Here is a 13342-nt window from a genome sequence, read left to right as displayed (position 1 = left end):
ACCAATCACAAATCTCACCTTTAGGTTCAAAAGCTTCTCCTCCCATCCCAGTGTCGAAGCATTTCAACCCCCATCACTGCAATACCTAGGCCATTACTAAACCACTTTAAGGGAATCATTACACAAAAAGTTGCTGAAATTACATTTCTTCAAAGAAAATGGATGATGCTCAAAAAATATAAGTCTAATACGCAAAGACTGAGGGTTAAAGATACTAGTTTGTTGATACCCTATGAATTTTTTATAGGAATCCTAGTCACTGATATTCGAATTCAAGAACCAAGAATCTCAATCACTTCCTTTGTCTATCAACTGGAATATACTCACTAAATGTATAATACCTTAATACCACTAGAAAAAGTTGTACTATGCAGGGACTATGTATTTTAATCTATTTATTTAGTCTTCTCACTAAAATGAAAAAAAAAATAAAAATTTAAAAATAATTTTAAAATAATTAAAATTAAAAAGTAATAATTACAATGTGGAAAACTTGGAACCCTCAGAGACTGCTGATGGAAATGTAAAATAGTACAGGCACTTGGGAAAAAAAAGTCTGGCAGTTTCACAAATCTTTAGAGTAACTATATGATCCAGTAATTCCACTCCCAGGTATATATCCAAGAGAACTGGAAACATGTCCACACAAAAACTTGTACAACAATGTTCATAGCAGCATTATTCATAACAGCCCAAAGTGGAAACAACCCATATGTCCATCACTGATGAATGGATACCCAAAATGTGGTATATCCATACAATGAAATATACTCAGCCATAAAAAAGAATGAATTGCTGATAAATGCTGCAGCATGGGTGAACCTTGAAAATACACTAAGAGAAAGAAGCCAGTCACAAAAGATCACATATTGTATGATTCCTTTTGTATGCTATGTCCAGAATAAGCAAATCTATAGAGATGGAAAGTATATTAGAGGTTGCCTAAGGCTAAAGAGTTTGGGGGGAAATGGGGAATGACTGCTAAGAACTACAGGGTTCTTTTAAGATGATGAAAATGTTCTAAAACTGATTGTGGTGATAGCTGTACAACTCTGTGAATATACTAAAAACCACTGAATTGTATACCAAATGGGTAAATTATAACTCAATAAAGCTATTATAATCAACAATAATAAAATTTACAAAGATGGGGCTGGCTGAGATAGTAAAACAGCATGTGTGTTGTAAAGTTGGGAGTGGGGGAGTCATCAGGTAGCAAGTGGATAATCATTAGAGCAGAGAATATATTGGCATCTGATATCTTATATGGCACAAAAATCAAAGCATAAAAATTTCATAAACTTAGTATTCAATTTTTCAACTGTAAAGCTGTCTCATGCAGTCTCCTTATCCTAGGGTCAAATATAATTATTAGATAGCCAGATAACATTTATGGAGCATGTTGATGTTTACAAAGCTTTTTCACATTTCATATGGTACTGCACATAAACTAAATTCCAAAATCAAGATCCTCAAAAATCACAAGGAAGACTAAACGCTACTACTTTTAAGAACTTACAAAAATATCAGTATTGTTACAATGACTGGAGAATCTCTGAACAAATTCCCAGATTCATAACTCCACCTTAGATTTTCAACAGAAAGGTAAAATATTCTCATCTAAAAACTCATTTTAAATATCTCCAATTAAGCTGACTTCTTGCAAAAATTTTCTGAACAGACATTAGATCCATGGGAATTTAAAGCTTAAATAACAGGATTGCTTTGAGTTACCTTGGGTACCAACTATCTCCATGTGAAGATGGGCAAGTCCACTTGCTGTGGACAGAGCGAGTTTTATCATTCCTTCCACAGTAACTGTGTATCTGTTCAAGTAATCAAAAAGGGATCCATGCTCATGATAATCTGACACCAACCAGAGCTGAGTCCATGTACCATTGTCTGCCAAGTAGAATAACAATATTTCAGACGGGCTATAGAACATTTATGATTTATTCAAAATTTATCATTTTTTACTCTCAATCCTGAATCACACAACTGCAATATGTTGGTACCTCAAATTTGTATATATTTCTTTCATATTTTCTTGTATTTCAGTTTTCTTATACTTTCATGTATGTATCCTTTAGATCCTTAAAGTAAGCCCCTTAATCTTGAGATAAGGCAAGGATAACTAATCCCATTCAAGAGAGGGAATCATAGTTAAAAAATGGTGATGTTGAGTCCACACAGATGGTAGCAGGGCTGGGATAATGCTTTGAGGAATGCCTGGTTCAAGTTAGGTGCCTGGTTCAGGTTAGGTGCTCAACGATTGTTTCTGGAAGGGGGGAGGGAAACAAGGGAGGAGGGAGGGAAGAAGATGAGAAGTACCTGGAACCTAGTGTGGCTATAGTGGGAATGGAATATTATTGGAAACTGAAAGGGAGCTTAAATGAGAACTGCAAGCTTTAATGACAAACAGACTGTGTGTACCGTTCACAAAGAAGCCAGAAAAGATTACAATTCCATGGTTTCCAGATTAGAAAAATATAAAAATAGTGGTATCACTGACACATGGGGAAGCTGAGACAGGAGCTAAAAATGTCATGAGGAGAAAAGGCTAGGACTGAATCCAGTTTTACACAAGGTGATTTTGAACCTCAACAACTAGGAATATGTGTTCTTCCAAAAGTTCATTTGTAAGCCAGTACATGAATTGGAAATGTATGTTCCCATGAGAATCATGGTAAAGGTTCTGGCTGGGCTTCTAGGCTAGGCTGGTCCACAAAAGCCAATTTAACCTAGGAGTAGCTGGCAAGTCATATATTTCACAAAATCATGAAAGCAAAAATATTACAACAATACTAGGAGGCAGGACAATTCAGTAAAAGATGCACACTTGGAGTCATTCTGACCTGGGTTGGAATCAGGGCCTGGCTGTCACTGACTACATGACCTCAGACAAGTTTCTTAACCAATGAGCCTTTGTTCCTTCTTTTACACAACAAGAATACCTTACTTTGCGAGGCTACTAAGAAGATTTTAAAAATAGGATAATAGATTTTAAAAAAGCATTTAGTACAATGCATGGCACATAAGAACTTCCCCATTAGTTGTAAAACAAAAGAAAAACTGATTGACATAAAACGATTTCTATATTTTGAAGGTTGTTAATTGAAAGAAAGCAATTCTGATTGGAAAAGATTAAGGAATGAAATGTTTTCAGAAGATTCTGGAGGAGACTTCTGGGTATTTTCGAAAGGATTTAGATATTCATGATACTAGTTCTTTATCAACTTGTTTCTTCATAAACTTTGTAAACTGATTCTGTTCAAACTTATACCTTTCCTTGATACAGGTACATCACTAGCTTTATCTGCATGCTTATTAACCATACCTGAATTCAGAAAGGCTCACAAATACAAGAAATAAATAGGAACACAGCAAGATGGAAGAATGGGAGGTTTTCTGAGGTAAGTGACAAGAGAGGTGGAAGGAAGAAGGACATATTAGAGGCTATGCCCACATAAAGGGTTGTCTAAGGTGGAAGTAACTAAATCAGTATGAGAAAGATAAAGAAAAGGGGAATAGGGGATGGAGGGGCTAGGTTCTAGGCAAAGTCCATTAACCCTGACAAAGAAGAAAGGAGGTGTAGGGAAGAGTCAGCAGGGTTGTCAGTTCCCATGGTAACCTCCAGATGACAGTAACAGCTTGGCTGCTGCCTGAGCAAAAGGGAAGAGTTCAGGGCACAGCAGCAGGAACATTTTGTGTCGGTTAGTGTGTTTACAACTTGGAACAAGCCTAAAACATGCTGTGCCTGGGTAAGGGTTGAACCTCAAAATGTATATTTGAAAGTCACCACTACCTACCATTGAGTTTGAAAGCAAAAATGTGGGTAAGTTCTTTGAGGGAGAAATTACTATTTGTAGAATTAGAGCCTTCATATGTATTAAGAGTTTCAGAAAACAAAAACACCTATTAAGAAATAAGAAAGTCCAGAGTCACAGAATACAAAGGTTGTTTTAAGGGTTGGGGGAGAAGCTAAATGGTGTCGAAGACAGAAGAAAGTGAAAACTAAGGACTTGGTCAGACTATGATCACTGCTTTTGTTTGTTTTGTTTTTAAATTAAGTAATACTGAATTGGTAGTATCTATTGATAGTCCCTGCTTACATCCATCACCGCCCCTAAGTCACGAAAAGCAGATAATCACACTTATACACCTCCTGATTTGATGCAATAGAAAGAATATGTAGAAAGTATATATTTTCAGGAAACCAATAAAATAATCAGATTCAGTCTCTAATTTTAACTACCAGTTTTCAAATTATACAAGGAGCAAGTTCAGAGATACTATAAGAATTCAATTAATGATAAGCCCTATAGGACAAACAATCCAGTTTCTTTAACAAATAAACTCCGAGAAGAAAAAGACAAAGGGTAACCCTAGTGATTTTAAGGGACTTAAGATAAATATCAACCAAATGCAATGGATCCTAAAGTGAATAACCAATTGTTAAAAAAAAAAAAAAGGGGGAGACCACTGCAGAAATGTGAAACTGACTAGATATTTGATGGCATTTTAAAAATTGACAATGGTAGTATTGTTATGTTTCACAAAAAAAGATTCCCCATAATCTAAAGATACAAACAGATATTTATGGATGAAAAGATATGCTATCTGGGATTAGCTTCAAATAATTCAGAGGGGGCAGAGTAGGTGGAATCAGAACTCAAATATGGTTGGCAGTGAGCTGATAATTGTTGAAGCTGGGTGATGGGGGGTTCATTATACTATTCTCTGCTTTTCTATATACTGGAAATTTTCTATAAATAAAAGTTTACAAAAACAAGTAATAAATGTTTGTTGTAAATAAATTTGAAAATACAGAGAAGCAAAAAGAAAAATCAAAATCACCCATGAACACAAACTGAGATTAAACATTGTTAATATTTCAAAGAAATAAATATTGTTGAAGAAAATGGGAAGGGAGAGAAGTAAAAAGATGACTATGGTTATGGCCTTTAAAAAAGATGATAGCATTTTTTTAAAAAAATAGGAAAGCTGGGAAATACATTTGATTCAGGGTGGGTGTGATGAGAGTCGAGTTGTAATACTGGGTTGGCCAAAAAGTTCATTTGGGTTTTTCTGTAACATCTCACGGAAAATCCCAAATGAACTTTTTGGCCAACCCAATACAAGCCTCTGACAAAAGCTATAAAGGTAGGATTGTGGGCACTACTGTAATAACTGAAGCCAGGAAAGTAAATGAAGTGCAGTCTGAAGTCACTTTTCAGTCACCTCTCATGCTGACTGTCTACTGACATGGCTTCCTCACTTGCTTCAGCATCTGCCCCCAGGCCTCAAGCACCTGTGTACCACAGGCAAGAAAAGGTCCACATGGTTACTAAGGGCAAGGTGGTTTTGGAGAAACCATTTCTCTATTTAAGTGAGTTTACTTAAAAGATTAATCTATTTAGCCTAGCAATTTAAACACAGAATACACTGAGAAGTTATTCTTACTCTCCCTATACATAAGGTCATTAAGAAATATTAGAATGCCCTAATGGTCAGGAAGAGATTAAAAGGAAACATATATGAGCTCTAGCCTATCTCAAAACTCTGGGCAACCAGAGTTGATAAATTTTTTTTCTACATTATGACTATCCTCAGTAACTAACTTCCCAGAACCAAACAACAAAAGCACATAACCTTTTTTTAAATAGCTCTTTACATTTTATAAAGCAATTAGAGGTTTAGGAACATGTTGTCAAGAGTCAAGAAAATCTTTAAGAAGTTCCTGTTCCTAAAGGCTTCTAATATATTCTATTTTACTTAATGGGTCTAATTTATATTACGAACATCCATTTCTCATCAAATATGACAATGTTTAATAGTCTTCTTTGTGGAAAGGATTAAGTATATTTTGTAACACTTAAAGGAGAAGCAAATGTTACTCACCTTTATTGTCTGCTGCTATAAATCCCAAGATGTTTTCATGACGTAACATGACGGTCTGATAAATCTCTGCCTCACGGAACCATGAACGTTCTTCTCTAGAGGAGAATATTTTAACAGCGACTTCTTCTCCTCTCCATTTTCCTCGCCAGACTTCTCCAAAACGACCTTTGCCAATACTTTCTTGTAACACAATAGTTCTCGCAATTGTCCTCTGAACAAGCAATGGTAAACCTAAAGATAAAAATAAATAGTATTTGACACAAACAACCAATATCGGTACCTGTTTCTAACACCACAATAGGCGTTAAAAGAGTGACTCAGAAAGGTTTAACTCCTTAAAGGAACTTACAATCTCACTGAGGAAATATAGAGTAAATTTGCAAAAACAATAATTCATGATAAAAGGAAAATAATAAATACAATAAAAGAATCCAGAAACTCCTGCTTAGAGAGTCAAGGTAGGCTTTAAAAGATAAGCTGAATTTAGATTGTCCTTTACAGAAGGGATAGGACAAAGAAGAAGACAAGGAGGTAAGGTGTTTAGGTAGGAGGAATATGCAAGCAAAAGTAGAAGAAATGGATGATACATGTTTAGGGAACCAGCTTAGATAGATAAGCAGAAAAAGGATGTATGGGAGGCTTCCCTGGTGGCGCAGTGGTTGAGAGTCCACCTGCCAATGCAGGGTACACGGGTTCGTGCCCTGGTCCGGGAAGATCCCACATGCCGCAGAGCGGCTGGGCCCGTGAGCTATGGCTGCTGAGCCTACGCGTCCAGAGCCTGTGCTCCTCAACAGGAGAGGCCACAACAGTGAGAGGCCTGCATACCGCCAAAAAAAAAAAAAAAAGGATGTATGTAGTAAAACAGTAGAAGAGAAGCTGCACCAGAATGTGAAGAATACTGAATGCCCGGCTCAAGATGACTAATGAGAGCTGTGGGTGAAAGAGGAACTAGTAAACATTTCCATTCATTTCATGACTGGAAAGAAATAATTTAAAAATCTTATTTCAGAAAGATGAGTCTGGTAACAGTTTTACAAAAGGAGGAGAAGAAAAGTGTGTAAGGAGGAGGAGAAAAGTGTGTAAGGAGAAGAGGAGGAGAAAAGTGTGTAAGCATAAGAAATGAAGAAGTAAATTCTGGTCTAACTTTTAATAAATCAGTAAAAATTATCACAGAAACCATTTCAAGGCAAGCAATTTACCAATTTACGTGCCAGGAACTGGCTGCCTAGGCAACACTAATATCTTAAGGAAAGATGCCAAGTAACTTACCTTGGTGATGAAACATTGGCAATTTTCTCACTAACTGAACTTGTCTTACTATAAAATACATAGTTTTAAATATTACCACACTTATTTACATAAAAGTATTTACTAACTACCTACAAAATTTAAGTAACACTATATTTGGGACTATTCCAATTCCCCATGGACTAAGAACTGTCGAATTATACTGACACAAAATATCAGTGTACATCGTGTTCTACAGTATTTTATTTATAGTCTAATACACATAAATTGGTGTCACTTATAATCTATCTTGAGTTGCCTGCTAGATCAAATGGAAGTAAATAAAATTATCTGGTCTCTTTGAGTCTCTGGTGGAAGTAAATAAAATTAAACTAATGGAAGTAAATAAAATTATCTGGTCTCTTTGAGTCTCTGGTGTGAAATACTTATAAATCCAAATGTTAAATCTTTAAGTTGTCTCTTTTCATCTTTAAGTTTCTCAAATAGATCCTTCCTTCCCCTTGCTCTATCCATCCTCCGTACTTCCTGCAAAGTAGTTAGCAGTCTGATTGTAAACAATTGTTTTTATAAGGAGACTACTGGTTAAAAATAAATCTGTGAAAAATCCTTATTTAAATCAAGGAGCTCTTTTGTATTATGAATAAACAATTCCTAATTATGTTGTTTACAGTAGACACTAACTTACAAAGTTTTCTTAAAGCCTTTGAACAGGGCCACACCATGTACTTAAAGATTTAAAGTATACTTAAGAGTTCATTTCAGGAGGCTGATCTGGAAGTTAGAAATGCAGGGAATAAAGAAGAAAGGGAATAGCAAATGGGAAGTCTGAAAATGCCTGACACATTCAGGACTCACGCAGGGTCAAGAAAGCCTAACAGGACAAAGAAAGTCTTTGTCTTCCCCTTCACAACTGGATTCTAGATGCAGAACTAGAATTAAAAATCAAATCTAGGGCTTCCCTGGTGGCGCAGTGGTTGAGAGTCCACCTGCCGATGCAGGGGACATGGGTTCGTGCCCCGGTCCAGGAGGATCCCACATGCCGCAGAGCGGCTGGGCCCGAGAGCCATGGCCGCTAAGCCTGTGCGTCCGGAGCCTGTGCTCCGAAACGGGAGAGGCCACAGCAGTGAGAGGCCCGCGTAACACAAAAAAACAAAAAAAACAAAACAAAAAAAATCAAATCTAGATTTATCATATTATCTGTATTTGGTTACCATAACCCACATGAAAATCTGAGCATTTTTTAAAAAGTAATCGTTTTTTTCTAAAGACAAAAATAAACAGGCCTAATTCAGATCTCTATATTCTCTGCTTTACTTCTGTACCTTTTAGAACTGCTTGAGCGAAAACTTCAATAGGGAAACAGGGTCTAAGCACCTTTACATGCAGTGAACAACAGAAATAAGACCTGAAGGACATGCATGCATTAAAGAGATCATAAGCATGAATGAGACATAATAAACATTGGCCTAGGAGACGCACACTCTCAAAAACGGGCACACAGGGGACTTCCCTGCTGGTGCAGTGGATGGGACTCCGCACTCCCAATGCAGGGGGCCCGGGTTCGATCCCTGGTTGGGGAGCTGTATCCCGTGTGAGTGCCACAACTAGGGAGCCCATGTGCCGCAACTAAGGAGCCTGCCTGCCACAACTAAGACCCCGCACAACCAAATAAATAAATCTGGCACATGTTTGCATGTTCCCACATACTTTGCAATCTAATGACAGCTTAAATATGGGCACATGCACAACCTGTGATTCAAATAAATGCAACAGGGATACGATTAGCTTTAAGTTTAGAGCTAGGTTCCAGAACACATCTCTCCATTGTCTTCCTGCAATTCCTAAGTTAAAAGTACAGTCTCTGAAAGAGAGAGATAGGGCCTTTCCTCAATTATGGTCATAGTACTGAGTAATAAACATTTGAATTCATAACATAAAATGTTTTATCTTTTCCTCAATGAGTGAAAGAACTAAAAAGGATATTATACACAGACATTTGACTTACTCAGAGGCATGAGTCCCATTCATGAAATGGCATTCAGTCTTTATAATAAATAGAAGGAAAAGCAATGGAATTTTCTGCTGTCATTCAACAGAAGATAGCTTCTGTCTGGATAAATCTGAAAGCCATTAACACAGAATAAACTATGACAGGGAAGGAGGCCTTAAACTAGTTTTTTTGTAAAATGCAGCAAATTCATACTGTATATCAGATTTTTTTTCCAAATATCTTTTCAATAAGAATAACACCTGTCATTTGGATATAACTTTACAATCTACCAAGTGCTTAAGTGCTTTCACACAAACATCTCGTTTCATTTGAACCTCACAACAATCCAGTAATGTACACTGGGCAGAGTTCATTACTTTCATTAATAACTCAGGCATGAGACATCAGCTAACTGCCCAAAGCCACAGAGCTGGCAAACAATGCAGACAAGTTTTTGCAGGGTGTAAAAGGAGGCATAAAAGGAGGGAGAGAAGCTTTCAACAATAGAGTTGGGTCCCTGACATATCTAGAAATATAGATAAAATGGAAAAAGAACAATTCCATTCTTTACTACAATTCCATTCTTTACTTCATGTCTGTATCTTAAGAGGTAAATAAATATATTCTTATTCAGAAACAAACTGCCATCCAGACAGCAATTTCTTTTAATCCTTTAGGTAGGCTTGCTCTCCTTGAGGCCTGATACATACCACTGTGCCAAGTGGCAGGAGCTGCTTTGATTTCCCTGGGTGTAAGTGTGGCAACAAGAGAGCAGGTCCAAGGGATTAATTCCAAATGATCTAAAGCCACCCTAATTTTCTGTGACTTTGGCCCTTGCTTATCATATTTTGTTGGTCCAGGTTAGCTTCTAGAATGAGCCAGATATTCTTTGGGAACCCTTTGAACTAACTCAGAATCAAAGGGGAACCCTAAAATAATCTCTCTCCACTCCTCCACCACTCCTGCCCAAAGACTGTCACATCTTCAGTACTAAGGCTGCTCCATCTCAATCCAGCCAGTCACTGCCTCCCTCCTCACAACAGTCACAGGGATCCCTAAAGGCTGCCTTAAGAGACCCGGGGGCTCCACCGTAAGCCTGTATGTATCCTAGCAGTCATGGGCAGAACTCACTTACTGAATATGTATGGCCAAATTCTACAGAAGAAAACTTTATGTCATGAAGTCAGTTTCTTCATATTTAAATGAATAAACATACATATATATACATGAATATACCTTCATTCCCTTAAAGACATTTGTCATTATGTGAACTTTCTGTATCATCAGGTGAGATTTTGTGCTTCAGAGTCATATTCCTCCCCCAATCACAATTTCTGCTTTAAAGTTCCTTCAGGGACTTCCCCGGTGGCGCAGTGGTTAAGAATCTGCCTGCCAATGCAGGGGACAAGGGTTCGAGCCCTGGTCCAGGAAGATCCCACATGCCATGCAGCAACTAAGCCCGTGCTCCACAACTACTGAGCCCACGTGCCACAACTACTGAAGCCCACGCACCTAGAGCCCGTGCTCCGCAACAAGAGAAGCCACCACAATGAAGAGTAGCCCCCGCTCGCCACAGTTAGAGAAAGGCTTCGCGCAGCAACAAAGACCCAACGCAGCCAAAAAATAAAATTAATTAATTTAAAAAACCAACAGAGTTCCTTTAATCACTTGATTATAAAATTCATGAAATTTTCATTATACATATATTTTAAAATCTTTTTATCCATGAATCTAGCCCTTATTTGAAGTTAATTTATACTTTTTAAAGGACAGTACATCTCATTTAAAAGTCCTAACAAACCACTTTAAGTATTATTATCAACAGTATCTGTCCCATATTTCTGATGAGGAAACAGAAGCCCAAGGAGAAAACATGGTTTAACCAAGATCAGACAGCCAATCAAGGACAAAGCTTGCACTGGAATCTAGATCTCTTAATTCCTGGCTAGGAATTAAGTGTCAAATTACAATACTGTAGAGGATAGGAGTCTTCTCTTAGTATCCTTCCAAAGCACATGTAAGAAAAAGTGAAAATTAAATCCCCTTTTGATTTAAATATGAAGCACTGATTGCTATGCCAAAATTTGCTTCAGGTAATTAGATAATCTATTTCTGATCCCACAAAAATCAAAGAGAACTGAGAAAAGCAAATATCAGAAGGGCCATGGATCCATAAAGCTATATTAAATAACAAGGTGGTCAGACTTTTTTCTAAAGTGAGAAAATGACTAAAAATTCATTAGTTTAATAAAAAACTAGGCCTGAGCCAGAGACAGCAATTTAATGTTGAAAAAGCAAATAACCTTCACAATTCCAAACACACTCTCTGTCATGCCTGCTTTCAATACAAAAGTAAAGCTGCTAAACAGTCCTGAAGAGAATGGGTAAACTGCAGATTATTTGAACATCTGTGAACTTCGGCCTCAGCTACAGAGGAATAACTGTCCTTATTCTCACAGAGTCATGAGAAGGTGAGAATGTTTTCAAAGTTACACAAATGTGAAGGTGACTTACTTTTACTGCTCAAATAAGTCAGTCAATTTTATTTGTCCTTACTAAACTAGCCATAGTCAGATACAGACCTAGCTTAAAGACCTTTATTAGGTTCAAAGCTGGAGTAGTATTCACACTATCCCAAGTGTTAACATACTAAGCCAAGTGGCTTAGCCAACTAATAAATAACACAGTTAATTTTAAAAAGACATCTTAGGAAAAAGAAAAAAACAAATACATTACCTGATCCAGAACCCGATGTTGTCATATCATAAATTAAATCTTTTAACGTAGTACCCTCTGAAATAAAGGGGCGATCTAATGAAGGATCTTCTTCATTTGGCACTCGATGGTGAATGACAGTGCGGTTATGGCAGATATAGACCATCAACATGAGTGAGATGCAGACGAAGCATACTGGTCCAGCAATGACAGCTGCCAGTTCGACAGGACCAAGGCCAGATGATGGCTTTCCTGGAAAAGGGCCTCAAGTGAAATAAACATCAACAACAATAACACTGTAGGCGGCATCCACAATTTCCTAAATCCTCCACATTTCCTGCAGTTGGCCACTACCACCATTAGTCAGAGCCTCATCACAGCAGCTTATAAAGCTCAAACCCGTAACAAGTGAAGCACTTAATCTTCTCCCATTGGCTCTCCTTTTATGATCACCAGCTCTGTCAACATCCACTTAGTCTTCCTGAAGTCTTGAGCCATCCCCTAAATAACAAGGCCAGCTACCACAAACACTGTAGGATCACCCCCCACCCCACTTAGCCCTGTCAGATCGCTAATAGAAGAACCAATAATCTGGAACAACTCCCACTAAATATTTCTTCTTAAGTCATTGTCTTCATTTTCTTTTTTTAAAAAAAGTAGTTTGGCTTATCTTCTTATTCCAAGGCTAGTATATGCTCATAGCAGGAAAAAAAATTAAAAAATATAAATACAGATGAGCAAAATTTTAAAAAAAATTAACTACAGCCTCACCATCCCCCCAAACTCACCTGTGTATATATCTCCACCAATTTTTTTCATGCAAAAATATATTCTCTTTTTTTAATAGTTTGCATGTGTATACTTTCTAGTTTATTTTAATCACTCAGACTTTAAAGATCTTTTTTTATAATCTCTTAACAATTAACAATTTGCATTGTTTCAGAAACACATTAATTACAGCTATTTTGGCATTCATTCTGACACATGCTGGTTCATGGCTCACCACCCTTTCTTTCACATCACATCTTTATCACTCTTGAGATATTTATTTGGATTGATTTCATATGATAAAGAATCCTAATTCTAGTAATTCCTTTCAGAAAGAGTATATGGGTCCTTATACACTGAATACTTAATTATCTAAAGATGCTTGTTGCCTTTATATATGAAAAATCTTGGCTCATCTAAAGAATTTTGGGTAACAAGCAATGTTATGATATTCCATTGCCTTCTGGTATTTAAAAAAAGCAAAAAATCTGAACTTTTTTTTTCCTTTTATAGGTAACCAGTGTTCACTTGTACTGAATGTGTGCACAATTTTTCTTTATTCTTGAAAACTGATAGTTTTTTCATTATATATATTTGGTTAAGTATTTTTTCATTAATTTTACATAGTATTTCTTCTCTCTTCTGTCCTTTTGCCTTTTTCTGGTTTTATGCTAACCATATTGGATCACCTAGATCTGTCCTCTCTGTCTCTTAATTTGC

The 13342-nt window shown here is 36.9% G+C and overlaps 1 protein-coding gene across 6 annotated transcripts in view; it reads right to left on the bottom strand.

The window, feature by feature from the left end:
• Positions 1–13342, bottom strand: part of TGFBR1 (transforming growth factor beta receptor 1) — a 74085-nt gene that overhangs the window by 18158 nt on the left and 42585 nt on the right. For 3 of the 6 annotated variants that reach the window (XM_089912581.1, XM_089912582.1, XM_022600272.2), the window contains exons 3-5: positions 11876–12118; positions 5902–6132; positions 1735–1902 (exon numbers count right to left, since the gene is read on the bottom strand). In XM_089912581.1, coding sequence (XP_089768707.1) covers positions 1735–1902; positions 5902–6132; positions 11876–12118 — 642 coding nt within the window. The remainder of the gene's footprint in view (positions 1–1734; positions 1903–5901; positions 6133–11875; positions 12119–13342) is intronic. The other 3 variants (XM_022600273.2, XM_089912579.1, XM_089912580.1) reach the window with 3 other exon arrangements.

The sequence above is a fragment of the Delphinapterus leucas genome, chromosome 6 (assembly GCF_059928025.1).
Source record: "Delphinapterus leucas isolate spDelLeu-1000000601 "Yukka" chromosome 6, BTC_Dleu_Yukka2, whole genome shotgun sequence".
NCBI lineage: Eukaryota > Metazoa > Chordata > Mammalia > Artiodactyla > Monodontidae > Delphinapterus > Delphinapterus leucas.
The sequence above is the reverse complement of the archived record's forward strand: the minus strand, read 5'-3'. Positions and strand labels throughout refer to the sequence as shown.